The sequence below is a fragment of the Musa acuminata genome, chromosome BXJ2-3 (assembly GCF_036884655.1).
Source record: "Musa acuminata AAA Group cultivar baxijiao chromosome BXJ2-3, Cavendish_Baxijiao_AAA, whole genome shotgun sequence".
Taxonomy (NCBI): Eukaryota; Viridiplantae; Streptophyta; class Magnoliopsida; order Zingiberales; family Musaceae; genus Musa; species Musa acuminata.
In genome coordinates, this window is record NC_088340.1 from 36,807,078 (window position 1) to 36,822,580 (window position 15,503).

At 36.9% G+C, this 15,503-nt stretch overlaps 2 protein-coding genes across 21 annotated transcripts; one reads left to right on the forward strand and one right to left on the reverse strand.

Annotated features, from left to right (window-relative positions):
• The first annotated feature begins 501 nt into the window (after positions 1-501).
• Positions 502-8,119, forward strand: LOC135584749 (uncharacterized). Its single transcript, XM_065100326.1, has 13 exons — positions 502-517; positions 606-936; positions 1,052-1,139; positions 2,403-2,502; positions 2,610-2,683; positions 2,801-2,869; positions 4,289-4,366; positions 5,908-6,029; positions 6,382-6,454; positions 6,917-6,978; positions 7,051-7,419; positions 7,669-7,768; positions 7,861-8,119. Exons 2-13 carry the CDS (start codon positions 848-850, stop codon positions 8,011-8,013), a joined length of 1,377 nt encoding a protein of 458 aa, XP_064956398.1. The 5' UTR covers positions 502-517; positions 606-847; the 3' UTR covers positions 8,014-8,119.
• On the reverse strand, positions 7,632-14,619 carry LOC135584757 (cell division cycle 20.1, cofactor of APC complex-like). Of its 20 annotated transcripts, none has more exons than XM_065100348.1 (8): positions 14,314-14,619; positions 12,650-14,031; positions 12,062-12,266; positions 11,806-11,873; positions 11,550-11,622; positions 9,041-9,498; positions 8,059-8,157; positions 7,632-7,991 (listed from the first exon to the last, which is right to left on the reverse strand). In XM_065100348.1, exon 2 carries the CDS (start codon positions 13,989-13,991, stop codon positions 12,798-12,800), a length of 1,194 nt encoding a protein of 397 aa, XP_064956420.1. In that variant the 5' UTR covers positions 13,992-14,031; positions 14,314-14,619; the 3' UTR covers positions 7,632-7,991; positions 8,059-8,157; positions 9,041-9,498; positions 11,550-11,622; positions 11,806-11,873; positions 12,062-12,266; positions 12,650-12,797. The 20 variants fall into 20 exon arrangements, with proteins under 20 accessions (XP_064956420.1, XP_064956413.1, XP_064956412.1 ...); XM_065100341.1 differs by having other exon boundaries at positions 9,041-9,110; positions 9,427-9,498; positions 12,650-14,617; XM_065100340.1 differs by having other exon boundaries at positions 9,041-9,115; positions 9,427-9,498; positions 12,650-14,617.
• Positions 14,620-15,503: the final 884 nt, after the last annotated feature.

Genomic DNA, 15,503 nt, shown 5'->3' on the forward strand with positions numbered 1-15,503 from the left:
GAACTGGATCCGCCGGTCGAAGTATAAAAATTTCAAATTACTCTTAAAGCCCTTTGTAGAAGCTTTGTTTTTTCAAAAAAGTCATCAATCATATTTACATGGTAGCTCAATTAATTTTTGTTTGAAAAGTCTTCGATTCGATTATGTGTTGTATTATAAACTTACCTTTATATATATTTATATAATTTTTAATTTTAAATATAATATTATTAAGTTTTTTTTATTATTCAAGTTGAAGAATGATTTGAAGTCAATTAAGATCGATCTTCCTTATTTGTATCAAAGCGGTCTTAGCCAACACCATCGTCCTCCAAGTCTAATTAATCTGAACACCTACAAAACTATGTGTCTTCGTGCTTTCAAGAAGTATTGATTTTAGTATAATAGATTTTTGAATATTATTATCTTCATAATAAATATTAATAGTGTGCTTTTGAACTTAATAATGTTCGATCATCATGTGAAGTGATATTGAGGTGGTGTTGGTCACATAACACTAAGGTTTCAATCACATGAGGTACGATCATATCATTATTATCCTATCAAATATATCTATATTTTTTTATTTTTTATATTTGTTCGATTATCTGACTCACTGATTTCAGTTGATTGATTCACCGATTCAACCAACCTGTGCCGGCGGACTCGGCATCTGCGACGACCGCGTGACAAACTCTCTCCCGTCTCCTTCCCAAGCCCAAGCCACCTTTCCCTTCCCAAATCCCGATCGAAGCCCTAAGAATCAAACCCGATTCGTTTCACGAAACCATAATTGAAGTTGTATTGCGACCCTTGCAACCGATCTTTCGAGTTGGAGGAGGAGGAGGAGGAGGAGGGGCAGGAATCGATGGCAAGGAAGCCTAGCAGCAGCAGCTGCTGCACCATCTGCGAGGGTTCCAATCTGTCTTCCATCTGCGCGTCGTGCGTTAATTACAGGTTATCCTTTCTTTCTGGTTCTTGTTTGATCATCCATGTTCTTTATATAGCCACAATAATAATGAACGTCGAGAATCTGTTCTTGACGTTTTCTTTCCTTTTTTTCCTTTTGCAGATTGAATGAGTACAGCGTCTTGTTACGATCGCTGACGAATATCCGGGAATCCCTTTATTCCAGGCTGAACGATGAACTGGCGGAGAAGGTTGTCTTGCGTGCTCCTTAACGACGGTTCTTGAATTCACGTTTTTTGGAATCTTTCCCTATCAGATCTATGTTTCCACAATTAGTGCCTTAGATCACATGGTTAATCAGCTACATGTTGAACTTTTGCATTAGGCAAGCATCAGCGGCGAGTAATTTGCAGGGAACCAGGGCATCAGACATCCGTCATAGGAAGTTATTTTATGGATGACCCCAAGCTTGAAAATTCATTTTAGCACGGAACATGGGAAAGAACTTCTCTGGATTGTTTATTCTTTTTTTACCTATTCAAATTGCAGCTAATTGTCCACTTCCTTTCTGTAATCTTCAAGAAACATTATCTTAGGTGTTTTGTCTCAAAGGTTTTTTTAACATAGCAAATTTTTTTATCACGTCATTTTCAGGTTCATTGTCCTTGCGGAACATTATAATCATAATAGCGTTTGATGTTTCTTATTTCCACATATTTAAAATAAAAAATAGCATAGAAGATTCTAACAATCTGAAGTCAGCTGTGTGGATCTTTTCTTAAGATAAGTCGAAGGCAAACCTAAAATGCCAATACTTCAGGAAACCTAGACTTTATTTTGGTCATTAATATTTCTCAAAATTAATATAATCTAGGAATTCTTAAGAGTATATCTTGGACATCAATTTTGCCTAGTAGATTATTTGTTAATGTATTGAAACTCAGTTTTCATGTTCTTTCTTCTAATTGTTCATAATAACTTGTAGATTTATTACTTCGTGGATTGATTCGGACTTGCATTTCTCATTTTATCTTTGCTTACAGATATAAATTTAAACTTTCCAGCCCTACCATTGCTATCCACATGTTTAACATCTGGATGTGCATTGTTTAGGCTACTATTAAAAGTGCTTATATATTTTTAATGAGTAGATCTCCTTTCCATGAGAGAATTTGGCCTGGTTGGAAGGTGGCCTAGAGCCTTTTTAAATGTCATCTTACCATTAGGCACTGGCTCAATTCATTTGGAATCTTGGGCTATGAGTGTGCATATATTCTTTCAAGAAAAATGCGGAGCTGATCATTCTGTTGCTAGGAGTTTTTCACATGGTTGAGGCTTGGGATTTACATGGACTATAATGTGTGCACTGTTTGTTGGTTTAAGTTTGGGCTTGCCCCTAAATAAATTTGCTGTACTCTAGTCATTCTTATATTTCTTTCGCTTGTCTTTTCTTTATAAACAGTTTTGTCATAGTCATTTTGTTATTTATCCTTTATATTGATGTTTGTGTGCAGAGGAAAGCAACTCACCAAAGTAATTGGAGAGTGACACACAATGAGAAAATCAGGAAGTTGAAGGAACATCTAACCTGCTCGAAGAGGCAACTTGTAGAAGGTTCGTCTCTTTGTAGGTAATGCTTGTGTCAGCATCAATGAGTGTATAAGGATGTTTCATTTTCTTTGTTTCTTAAACTTGTTGATGTTTTTGTTGTTCTGTTATAGTGAATGCTAAGGTTGTGGAAGCATCAAACAATTTGAAGTTGAGATTTGACTCACTGGATTCAGCTTTTGCAACAGTATTTCACACTTGACCTTTATTATTATGAATTTATGATTACCTTCTTGTTCTGAATCTTTATTAGCTGAATTAATATACTTCATGTTATCTCCTGTGACTGTTGTCTCTCTTTCAGATCAAGAACCATATGGGTTCGTTGGATAAATTGAATAGTGATCTTATTTACAGCCAGTGCTTAGCCTATGTAAGATTTTCACTCCAGTAATTTTTCTTTTCTTTATGAAGCTTTAGAATCCATGAATATATTTTTCATGTTTCAGTTGTAGCTTCATTCGCTCAAGTTTACAGATGTTATTCTTTAAAGTAGGTTCTAGACAATATTAGCTTAAAATCGTGAGACAATTATTACTTCTATTGGCTTATGTTCTTGGGTGTTAGTGTTTAGAATGTCGCAATAAATTTCTTTTGAACATATCGGATATTTTTAAAATCTTGATATTTGTTTATTATGTTAGAATATGTAGTTTCACATCATAATTAGTGGTAACAAGTCATTATCTTGCATTGCTAATTTATTTATTTTAAGAAATATAATTTTTAGTGCATAATGTTTTAGGAATATATAGAAGATAAAGATTACAATAGGATTTTAAATTGAATCTAACAATTTTATGTTTAATCATAGAAAGATTGACATTTGAAAAGTTATTCCAATACTTCCATGAAATATCACCTAGGCAAGGATCACCTTTTCGGGTACCGAACCCATTTTGGAGTGTACCATGTGTGCGTACATTGGTATGTACTGATGTTTCGGAGAAGTAAAAGAAGAGGAAGGGATGGTGGAGGAAGAGGAGGAAGGAGGAAGGACTAAGGAGAGAAAGAATTGTCGAGGGAGGAAGAGGAAGGAGGAGGAAGGACTAAGGAGAGAAAGAATTGTCGAGGGAGGAAGAGGAAGGAGGAAGAAGCACAGGAGGAAGAGGCATCAAAGGAAGAGGAAGGACGAAGAGAAGGGAAGTGGAAGGAGGAAGAGGAGAAGAGGCATACCCATAGGCAGCTGTGCGTGATGGAGGTGTGCAGCGAGGTTGTGGTGGAGTCATAGCAGCTGTGCATGGTGAATGTTGCGTTGGAGATGTTGCTGCCGAGGTGTGCAGTTGTGCGCGACAAAGGTGCTGCGTGGCGGCAGTGTGTGGTGTGTGGCATGCGTGAGAAGATTAGGGTTAATGCGAAGAATTCTTTCCTTGGTATATGGGCATATCGGACCTGGAGCAGTCCTTGTATCAGTTTATGACCGGACCAGTACATTCCGCCTGTTTCATACTTGTTCGGGTGAAACTTTAATCCTCGCACCTAAGCATCCTAAAGTATCTGATATTTTTTAATGATACATAAAAATTAGACACTGCAAGATAGCATCAAACACATATCCTACACGTATCATATTGGATATGTATTTGATATGGATAGGCAAGAAATATGAAATATCCTTGTTTCACGGGCAGAGATACTTCAATGAATGGTACAAAAGGTGTATCTTCAAATATGAATTTTTTTGGATTCCATGCATCTATATGGTCTCATTGTATCTGATTTACTTAACTTTTTTCATGTCTATATGGTCTTCTGTCTGATCTGTTTAGCTGACATCACTCATCTTATGCAGATGGCAATCACGTCTGAACGTCTTCACAAACAGTCGATGGTTATAAGACAAATCTGCAGGCTCTTCCCAATGCGCCGGGTAGTTACTTTTTGCTCTTTGACACAACACATACAAGTATAGGTTTATGGTAGATTGGGCTCATTAACTGAGCCAACTAGGACAGGATGGGAACCATAAAGTCACCTTAAATAGGTGCTAGGTTGTGACTTTTTGATGCATGAACCCTTTCTTTTACTCCAGAGGGTTTGCAGTTCCATGCTTTCATTTAATTGGTCCTTGTGTGGTAATTTTGACTTTTTGCCTAATGTCCACATATGACTAAGGATGTCAATGATATTTGATTACCTGTCTACATTCCATGGAAGGTGATGTCTATGGCAAATAACCTAAAAGAGGATAAAGGAACTGTATCTGACAAATCGTATTGGAAGCACATTGCTGGACTCATACATTTTTGCAGCATCTTGCAATTGTGAAAGAAGTCAAAAATATATTAAGCTTCCAAATTTTGTTGTAGAAGTCATAGTGATTTGAAAGTTATTTGAATTTTTCTCAAACTTCAATTTCTAATAATATCTTTTAGATGCCAAACTGATCAGGAGATAAAACTGGAAAAATAGGTTTTACATAGTGGAAACTGCAATGTCCTGCCTTTTGATATTACTCAATGCTACATCATGACTAGCTCAGTTGGGACCAACAAAACTTTGCTTGGCCTATGTCCAAAATCTTGACGATGGGGTTGCTTTTATACAAAAATAATGCTTGGACAAAGGCTGCTAAAATCCATCCCTGTAGGTTTGATTATTTCTGGAGTTATTCTTAATCTGTTTGGTATCTTGTTTAGATTTTGAACTTTTTTGGATACAGCGTAGCACCTGTAATTGTTAACTTATAGACTTCAATCTGTTATTGCTAATTTTGAAATGATTCTGATTTTTTTTTGTTTTTTTTCCTTATTATCTTTCATAATCCTTGTGATAGTTATTTTTTAGAAGTCAGAATACTGGTAAACATGAGAGGAAAAAGGTTAGTTTTAGTGAAAATAAGCATCAGATATCATTATATTAAGTGTGCTACATGATAGAATAAAAAACAATTTGCACTTGCAGGAGTTCACTAAGAGGCAAGTAAAACTTTGAATGTCTCAAAGAACCCTGGTGCAGATCAATCGATCTAAAGGCGCCTTGAGAATGAGAGAAACAAATAATACATGGCTAGAAATAGTGGAGGTGACAGTTGTGATGTTGACAATGGCAGTAATTGCAATGATCTATGATGATGGTGGTAATGGAAGTTGCAATGTCATTGGCTGGTGTTGGTGGTAGTTCTTGTGGTTGTTGTTGCCGTTTTTGGCAATAGTGGTGGTAATACAAGTTATAGTAGCATTGTGTCTGGAGGTCAGGAGGGGCTTCTTAGCTTGGAGCTGCTTCGTAGAAATGTAAGCATCCTTGCGAGGGACATTGCTAACATAGGAGATAGCCTACATTCAAATTAGAGAATACATTGACCTTCCAACATCAACCATATGATGTTGCTCCTTGCCGAGTTGCTCTATGACAATTTAAATAGCTTTAATTGTACAAGTTACATATGATGCTCTTTTATTTGATATCCAGGTGAATTTAGATGGAGCAAAGGATGGATCAAATGGTCCATATGACCAAATTTGCAATGCACGTTTACCCAGAGGACTTGATCCACATTCTGTTCCATCTGAAGAGCTTGCAGCTTCCTTGGGGTAAATTTTGCGTGCTTATAACCTTATGGGTTTTTTTATTTTTGAATGTTAAATTGTTTTTGTTCTAATAATTTTGAAAAGTAATATATTTAGATTTTCCAAAATTATGTAATGAACAATTTTATCAGAAAGTACCTTTATTTAGTTATTGTTTGTCATTTATAACGGCACTGACCTTATGAGAAAATTCTCACATGTGCCACAGTTGAGTGCTGCTATTGTATGAACTTGTTTAACTTTTGCCAGCTTCAACATTTTCTTGTATAGCCTCCATGATGCACCTCTGAGGTTTGTGTTTATCACTAATATTTCTAAATCAATAGTAATGTCATTGCTTATTCTTTCTAACCAGGTACATGGTCCAACTGTTAAATCTTGTTGTCCCAAATTTGGCTGCTCCAGTACTCCATAATTCAGGTTTTGCGGTAAGCTATGGTTTTGTTTCCAATTATAAATGAGTATTAGTGACACCTAAAACTTATTTAATAATTGAAGGATTCTGATCACTTAAAATTTATTATGGTCTCATGATCCACACCTGAAAAGAAAAAATGTATAATCCCAATTAGTTAATAATATAGGACAACCTTTTTTTTAAAATAATCTGTATGATTCTACAGGAATTATTTATGTCAAACTGGGGCAGATGACTTAATGCTTGCCTGTTTTAATCATATCAAATTAAAAGTTATTCATGAACTAATTTCATTGCGTATTTATGTTCATAAGTTGGTGATTTTGATAGCTAACATCCTTGGTTAACTATGCATTTAAACAATCTGCAAGATTTAGTGTTTCTCACATACTGTACTTATTGTGTTAGTCATTCACTTTTTTGCCTTCTAAAATGGAAGAATGCTACAACATTCTAATATTGCTTAGTTTAGGGTTCCTGCTCACTCGTATGGCAACGAGATTCATATTGGGATGCCCGACCGTCCTCGCAGAGGTATTGCATCTTAAGGTGCATTTATCTTTTATGATGCAACACACTTCATCAAATGACTTTTGTAATATGCAGCAAGGAGTATCCACTTTTCATATCACGACAGAATTTCTGCCCTTCCATTGTGGAAGAAAGTTCCTCTAACTATGATCTCTCTTCAATGGAATCAGAAAGAAAACCTTATTTAGACACTTCCAGAAGTGGTAGCTTCAGTTATTCCTGTGCCTCTCCACATTCTCTGGAGACTCACATGGATCTGCAGAAAGGGATATCACTTCTCAAGAAAAGTGTGGCATGCATTACGACATGCTGCTACAATTCCTTATGCCTGGATGTGCCTTCTGAAGCATCTACTTTTGAAGCATTTGCAAAATTATTGGTTGCTTTATCTTCTTCAAGGGAACTACAGTCAACAAGAAATTCATTGAAGATGGCATGCTCAAGGTACGAGTTCATGAGATTTTTTCATTTTTTTTATGGCTTTTTCTCAACACTCAGTATGTACTGGTGAGTCAGTAGATCAGCATGGTACCAAACTGATTGTACCATTATTAAATATATTATTCACTCTTTTTTTTATTATTATTTGGTGTTTTAATCTATTTGTATGCTGTATTTTATTGCTATGCAAAGGATAGCAAAGCAAGCTCACCAACTTTGGTTCAAACACAGATGTATTTTATTGCTATGCAGGCCAGCAAAGCAAGCTCATCAACTGAACAGATCGGTGTGGGATGAAAATTCGAGGGTTCCATCGAGCAGCTTCATGGGGAGCATGCAGACAACGGAATCGGTGAGTCCCAAATTCAGCACGTTAATCAGTAATGTTTTCACCTTTTGGTGTCATATCCATGATGTGCATAATACGTTTGCTGTGCTGATCAGTCGAACTCCGATGCAAGCTTCGACTACTCTGCCGAGGTGACCGCGTCTGTGAACTCTGAAAGCCTTGTGGAAGGATGGGACATCGTGGAACATCCTCGGTTTCCCCCACCGCAGTCGCAGGTTGATGCCTCCTGCAACACAATCTTCAGGTGATGCGGCTGCATTCATTCTTTTGTATGCACAAAGGAATTGTCTAACCTTATACATTGTCAATAGCAACTGAATACAATCACATCAGGAATGCTCTGGTTGACCATCACAGCAGTGATTTGACATCATTCTCACCTTGTAGTTTCCCTTCGAGATTCCATCAAAATCAACTCTTTGTCGAAAAATTCTCTTGGATAAAAAATATTGTAGAAAAATTGACAAGTCCAGTTATAATGATAGAAGCTCCAAAACAGCATAATCAAATGAGTTCTAGAAAGAAAAAGAAAAATAATAAAACAATGAAGCACATCATAAATTGTCAAACATCACAATATTGCAACTTTGTGGAGCCATTTCCCAAACAATCAATATTGGTGAGAATGCTACCAATATTCAAGCATATACAATAAACAACATGCAATCAATAAAATATGTTGGTGTGAAGCAAACAAAGGATGAACAAAGTTAATTTGAAATAACAATGAAATGCAGTAGAGAAAGCAAACAATAAACAACATATCAATGCATATTGTGTGTATGTGAAATTTAAGTTATCTTTTGGAGAGCTTTTAGGCACATGTCTCCTGCAAAGTTGATAGATAGTTTGGTTAGATGAAGTGGAGAGTGCAAGGAAATCAAGTTTAGAATTAGAATTCAAGATTATAAATACTTTCAAAAGTTCAATAAAGTATTTCTATTTTCACCTTTGTTTCTTCATTTTTATTGATCCTTATAACCTAGAATTTATATAATTTATATTACCAATAAATTATGAAAAATAATCCTAAAATAAATTTCTTTGAATTTTGAGCCATTTTTTGATCTTTTTTTTTTTTGAACCAGGGCCTAATAAGGCCAATCAGCACAAGATGGTGCGATATAAGAACATTTACCTACAGCAGCATATAAGAACATTTACTACATAACAAGCCCTGTGATATAAGAATAACTAAGGACTAAACAACCACAATGCAATCATTAGGTAAAATATAAACCAATAAATTGAGAAGGCAGAAGCAAGATTTGTTACCTGAGTATATACAAGTTGATGGCACTTTCACAGTTTCACCAACAGTGCATCTTCAACCCTTCCATATGAGCTGAGCTATCCATATGACACGAAATCACACTGTTCGGAATGGGTATATATTTAAAAAAAAAAAGTAAATTAATTAATAAATGAGTGGTTCAGTTTTACAATTTGACCTTACCAGACTGTATTGATTGAATTATTGAATATCATGTAAGATTGGATCAGATAAATGAGTCACATTTCCATTAAACATTAACCAGTTGAGGCCAGAAGCATGTTGATGATGATATCATTGTTCCAGCCCAGACTATATACTGAGCAGTTCAGATTTGAATGTAAATTTCTAGCATGCTTATTAAATATGTAACATTTCAACCTGATACCATTTCATCCCTAGCTTCCGATGTCTGCTCTAGTGAAGCATAACGATTGCATTTTTCACCAAATAACCCAACCTATAAAAGAAAAAAAATCTCCATCACATGTGTGTTTGGTAACTGCTGCTAGCTTAATCTCACTAGATAAACATTGAAGTAGGCAACAACAAATATCAATTCAGATGTCAGTCTTATACTTATAAGAAATATAATTTACTTTTTGAGTCATGAACTAGTCCATAATGTAATAGTTAAGATTCATGCTCATGACTTGATACAGTTTCACGCTGGCTATAATAGCCTAGTGCAACCCTCCACCTTTTTCATCCGGGCTTGGGACCGGCATTGGCAGTGTTAAAACATATGTATCATAACAAGAAAAACAAATATAAAATGGAAACAAAATTTTCCTGTTAAAGGATAAAACCCAATAACAATTTAAAATTAACAATTGCTTATTTGGAAAATAAGTATACTTTTGTCAACAATGAGATCCTTTTTATGCTACATATAAAAGTGAAATAATTGTTATTGTTTTCTGTATGGTGGTAGTTTTGGTGGGCAAAGGGACAACCATCATTGAAAATGATATCTAACAAAAACACAAGGCCCTTTAAAGCAAAATATTCACAAAAAAGTGCCTTGTGTCCTCAACTGAGCCATCACGTTAAATTTTAATATAACTAGGTCGAGCAACATGTCTTAAATTCAATGCAACAAAGCCAAAATGTACACAAGTCAAAAACAAAAGTACTTAAGATGCACTTGTTCATTTCAATTTGTTTCACTCCCATGCCCTCTTTGTCAATTAGAGAAGTCATGAAAGAATAAGGTCTGGTGGAAGGTAGGAGAGAATCAAGTTGTAAATGAGTATTATAGACACTACAATTTTCAGTCTCTAAAGTCTGTTTTAACTGAATGACACAAAGGTGCTTGTTTATTGTTTAAGCTAATCCATTGATGAGTGAACCATCCATGATATCTCTTCTTCCTTCAAATGTGTTCCATCACTTGTAAGTCCACTTGTAAGTCTAAAGGTGTAGCACAAGAACTAGAAAATGCTTTATTACGCATTAACACTTGTCAACCCTCTAAAATTGCTTCTAAACAATTTCAATTACTATGATTAATTTACCTCTAGTAATAAACATTTGCTGTAACGTAACCAATGATGAAAAAGACCCTTGCAAGCAAAGGCTGATGCAGTATTGTAAATTCCATAAGAAACAAATTAAAAAGACAACAAAAAATGTGATGAACCTTACAAATAGTGTCCATATGTCCCTATAATCCAAACGCTGGCCAAACAAAACATCTAGGGGAGTAGATCCTTAGATGACATCTAAAATATAAATTCTTATATGGAAATCCTTAACCAAGATGCAAAGATGAAAATTCACTTCCTATGCCACCAAAATTTACAGGAGTAGATCTTGGAATAATTGAACTTTTTTCAATACTTTGCAATATATCATTGAAGAACTCAAAAAGTTTATAAGGGAGAGAGAGAACATCTCATTATTTAATGTCGGAGAGGTGAAGAGTGTGTTTAAGTGAGATATGAGCCACCAATTATAATGTTATGTTGCCCAAGGATGTAACATTCAAAGCCTAAGAACTGCTCCTTGCTTTTCATTTTGTTAAATAACTTTTGACAAATAATGTTAGCCATATCAGCTTAGAGACTATACAAAGTTTTCACTTCAGAGATATAAAGAAAGAGAACTAGTCATTTGTACATCGATAAATTCGCTCTAGATTTTACGTTCAAACGTGCAAGGCTTCAAGTCAAACCCTAACTGAGACCTAGTAGAACGACATCTTCTGGATGGCTACACATCAGTTAACAATTAACTCAAATAATGAAAGAACAAATAAGGATGAGTAAATGGGACAACAATAAAAAGATGAGCAAACCCCGTGTGCATAAATAAAAAAACTCAGAAGGATTCCATTTGTAGTTGGTAAAACTTCAATTCTCCCATTCTTTTGCATAGCTTCACAATATCATGTTTTAAATATTTAACTGGATTCATGTCAGTTTAATTTGGTGGAGTTATCATAAATTGTTTTCTACAGAAGTTATGGAACAATTTACTGAAAGTTTTAAATATTATGCATTACATTACCAGTTGCAACACCACAATTTTCCAAATGTTTACCGTCTGAGCAAAATCCCAAGAATCCTTAACGTCTTTGTATCTGCAAATAAAGATAAAACAAAAAACACCATTGCATGTGAAAAGAAGTACTCTGTCATGACTTTAGAGCTACACAAATTCAGTTCTTCAAACCTCCTAAATGGTCCTAAAAGAACATAAAAATCTGTAGGTTACTGGATATTTTATGAAACCACAACTCAGCAAAGAGCTAAAATCATGTTACCTCTTGGACTAATCACCGAACATGACAGTAGTTCTGCAAAGCCTCTGAGCAAATGCTTCTCTTTGTATCTACAGATGAAGACAGAAAAATAATATAGTAAGATTTTAATGTTCATGTGAAACAAGTATTTTGTTGTGGCATTAGAGCTACGTAAAGTTCAATTCTTTAAAGTTTCTAAAATGGTCCAGAAAGAAGATAAAATCCTGAAGGTTAATTGATAAAGTCAGCAAAAAAGCTGGAAACATAAAAAAGTTACCTCTTAGATCTAGTTATGCATAGATCTCCTGGTGTCGAACACAATTGTTGTTGTGCATGTGATCTCTTCATGTGTGATAAAAAGTACTTTGTTGTCACAGTACAGTGACACAGAGTTCGATCCTCCAAGGTTTCTAGAATGGTCCCAAACAGCATATACATCTGAAGTCTATCGGATATCATAGCAAACCTCAACTTGGCATAATCTGAAATATACAAGAAGTTACCAAGATTAGCATAAAAGATAACCAAAAGATATATAGTCAACACTAAGATTCTCAAACTGAAAAAAAAATCGACACTAAAACAAAAAACAGAAAGAAAAAAAAATATTAACAAAATCATTGGAATGTTATATTATTGTAAATATCAAAACTAGAACACAGTTGCTTAAAAAATGTAGCAAAAAGATGTAGTAATCACCGATGACATATTTCATCAATCTGGGAAAGATATATCTCATAACTATGAAAAACTGAAAGAAAAATAGACAATAAATCAGACTTGTGGTTGCAGGTGCATAGTTATGTTAGAAACAAGCCTATAAATCCTGTAAAAATTAAAGCAAGGTCGAAAGTATCTAACTCACCTTAGGTGCCTCAACTGATATCCGAGGATGTTACATTTGTAATGCTTGTGTGAAAGTATGCTGCCTTGTCGATGCCACCAAACTTCCCTGTGCAACACTAAGGGATCTTCTTGTCAACTGTCATAATCTTATCCACCCATCGGCCTTCTCATCTTATGACATTAAAACGGGCAAAGGGCACTGAACATTTGGAAGCCTCAAAGATGTTCCAGAACTTGACTGTCTCGTCTGCTGCTGCAGAAGCTACTGTACCTCCCACTGGGCTCCTGGCAATGAAAAGGACCCGTGATGAATGAGCGGAAAGCTCAGCAGCCCTCTTCATCGATGGGTAATTCCACAGGATGAGTTGATTCTTCGGAAACCCATGGGAGGTGAGCAATTCAGATTTATTTGTGTCCCATAACAATGAACAAACTTCAGAGCCGGTATTGACCGTGTTCAAGCAAGCACCATCAATAGTGTTCCAAAACTTAATGCGACGGTCGTAACGTCCTCCACCAGAAGCCAGCAGGTTGCTCCGAGTCGGGCACCAGTCAAGGGCCTTCACAGTGGAAGTATGACCGCTCAATCTGTGAAGCCATTGATGTCGGCGTGGACAGTCATTTGGGACCGCCATGCAAGCGTCCCATATGTGCACCAGTTTATCCTGCCCTCCGCTCGCGAGATACCGGCCCGACAACCCCGACCATTTCAGGTTACAAACTCCAAGTTCATGCCCTTTATAGTCACAGATGGCATGGTCTGGCTTCCTGAAGTCGTAATCGATAACACTTCCATCGGATTTCCCGGCTGTCAGGACCGAATTACTTCTCCAGGCAAGTGACAACACCTTGGACTGCTTGTCGCCTGAGACCCCGTCCAGGACACGTCCTGTTGATCCGTCAACCAGGGCCAGATCTGAACTGCCTAATGCGAAAGCAAGAAATTTGCCGTCTGGGCACCAGCTGACGCTAGTGATGGGTCCGTTGCCATCTAGGGCTCGTTGAAGCACCGAGGCGGACTCGTTCGCGGCATCCCATAGGCACACCGTGTCGTCGACGCCAATCGCCAGCATATTATTGCTTCCCCAGTCGAGGAGATTATAACTAAAATTGTCTAACATGCCGTAGACCTCCAAAACTTTCTCTGGTTTGTCGGGGATTTTCCTCTGTTGCTGCAGATTGGCGTCGTAAAATTGGGGCACTTCGTCGGCCGGCGCCGCGGGTGCACTTTTGAAAGCGAGGATACGTGACCTGTTCTTCAACACGCACTGATCAAGAAGCTTTTGGTACGCTGACCTCGATGACATCGCACCAGGTCTCGAAGGCGTCGTTAGGGCATAGTGCGCGAAGTCCATGTCCATCGCCGATCGGAACGGGATGAAGCGGTCGTACTCTATGCGCCTAGGACGAGAAGTAGCCATTGTTTCCAATTGAAACCAGAACGACAACCACAGAGGCGACCGAAAACGATCAAGAATACCAAGAAAGATCGATCTATCCGGGAGAAACTCAAACGGGAAGAAACCCAGACGACGGAAAACCAACGATCGATCAAAGAAAAAACCAAGAACGAGATCTTTAGCCACGGAAAACCTCAGATGCGGACGATCACAACACAAAATCCAACGAAATGTTAAACCCTAATTGCAATTTCGACAGTTCAAGAATCAAGCGAAAAGAAACCTCAAGAAAACGAAGAAGGAAGATCAGCAGCAACAAGAATCGGAATGCTTCCCCTAAATCCGACGCCGAGGACGCTCGCAGATGCGGCCGTTCGTCGGAGAGCAGCTCCGACCTGCGCAGGACGACGAGGAGATCGCCAAGAGAGCAAAACAGAGCCAAGAAGAAGAGAGCGGGAGAGATGGGAGAGACGTGGGAGAGACGTCAGGTATGGCAAGGGCTCGGGGGGCCCGACTTTATAGAGAACTCCACCGACGACGACGTAGCGGTTGTTTGTTTTCTTGAAATCGTTCCGTTATACGCTACCAAGCAATACGTAGCGGCATGATTTTAAGTCGTACCGTTATAATGGCATCGTAACCCCGTTACGTTGCCAGTGTCGAATCGGACCGCTGTTCTTGATTGTTGGTGGTTGCTCTGATGACGTTACCTTGTTTGAGTAAATTATAGAATTATATGATTACATTTATTTGTTTTGAACAATAAATTGCTTCAATGTCGAACGAATATGATCCAAAAAATATATATATTAATCTTAAAAATAAATTTGATAGTTCTCTCAGAACAATCTTGATGTAAATGAAATATAAGTAATGATGTTCCACTCTTGGAAACCCATGTTTTATTTTCCACCCTTCTAGTGATGAATTTAAATTAAATTCGAAGAGCCTTTAATTAAAATTACCATGGAATATAGACCAGAGTTGAGCTTCAACTCGAGTTTGGATGAGATCTTACACTTAGGTTCCTAAATAAGGGATTTGAATGGTGAAATTAATAGTTATTATATTTGTTACTGTTCTTATCGTTAAATGATATGCAATGAATTATTGAGTCTATCCAACTCTATTAAACATTCTAAAACAAAATTGGATTAAAATGAGAGCATATATATTAAATATTTTCTTATGATGAGAGAGTACATAAAGATTAAGATTGAAGTCCTTACTTTATATTATGCTATTCCTATTGCATGAGCGCATCGTAAGAAAAACGATTAATAAGTGCAGCAAATAAAGCTGTTGAGTCGAGAGCAACTTACACCCAAAGTCCACTTAGATCCTCAAATAAGTCTCGCTATTTCGTATAACTCTTTTCCCAGTGCTGTCACAGAGCAACCGAGGGAGGGAGGCATGAGGTAGTCGATTATAGTGAAAACCATGTCCCAAAAGAATCAATCATAAGAGGTGTTT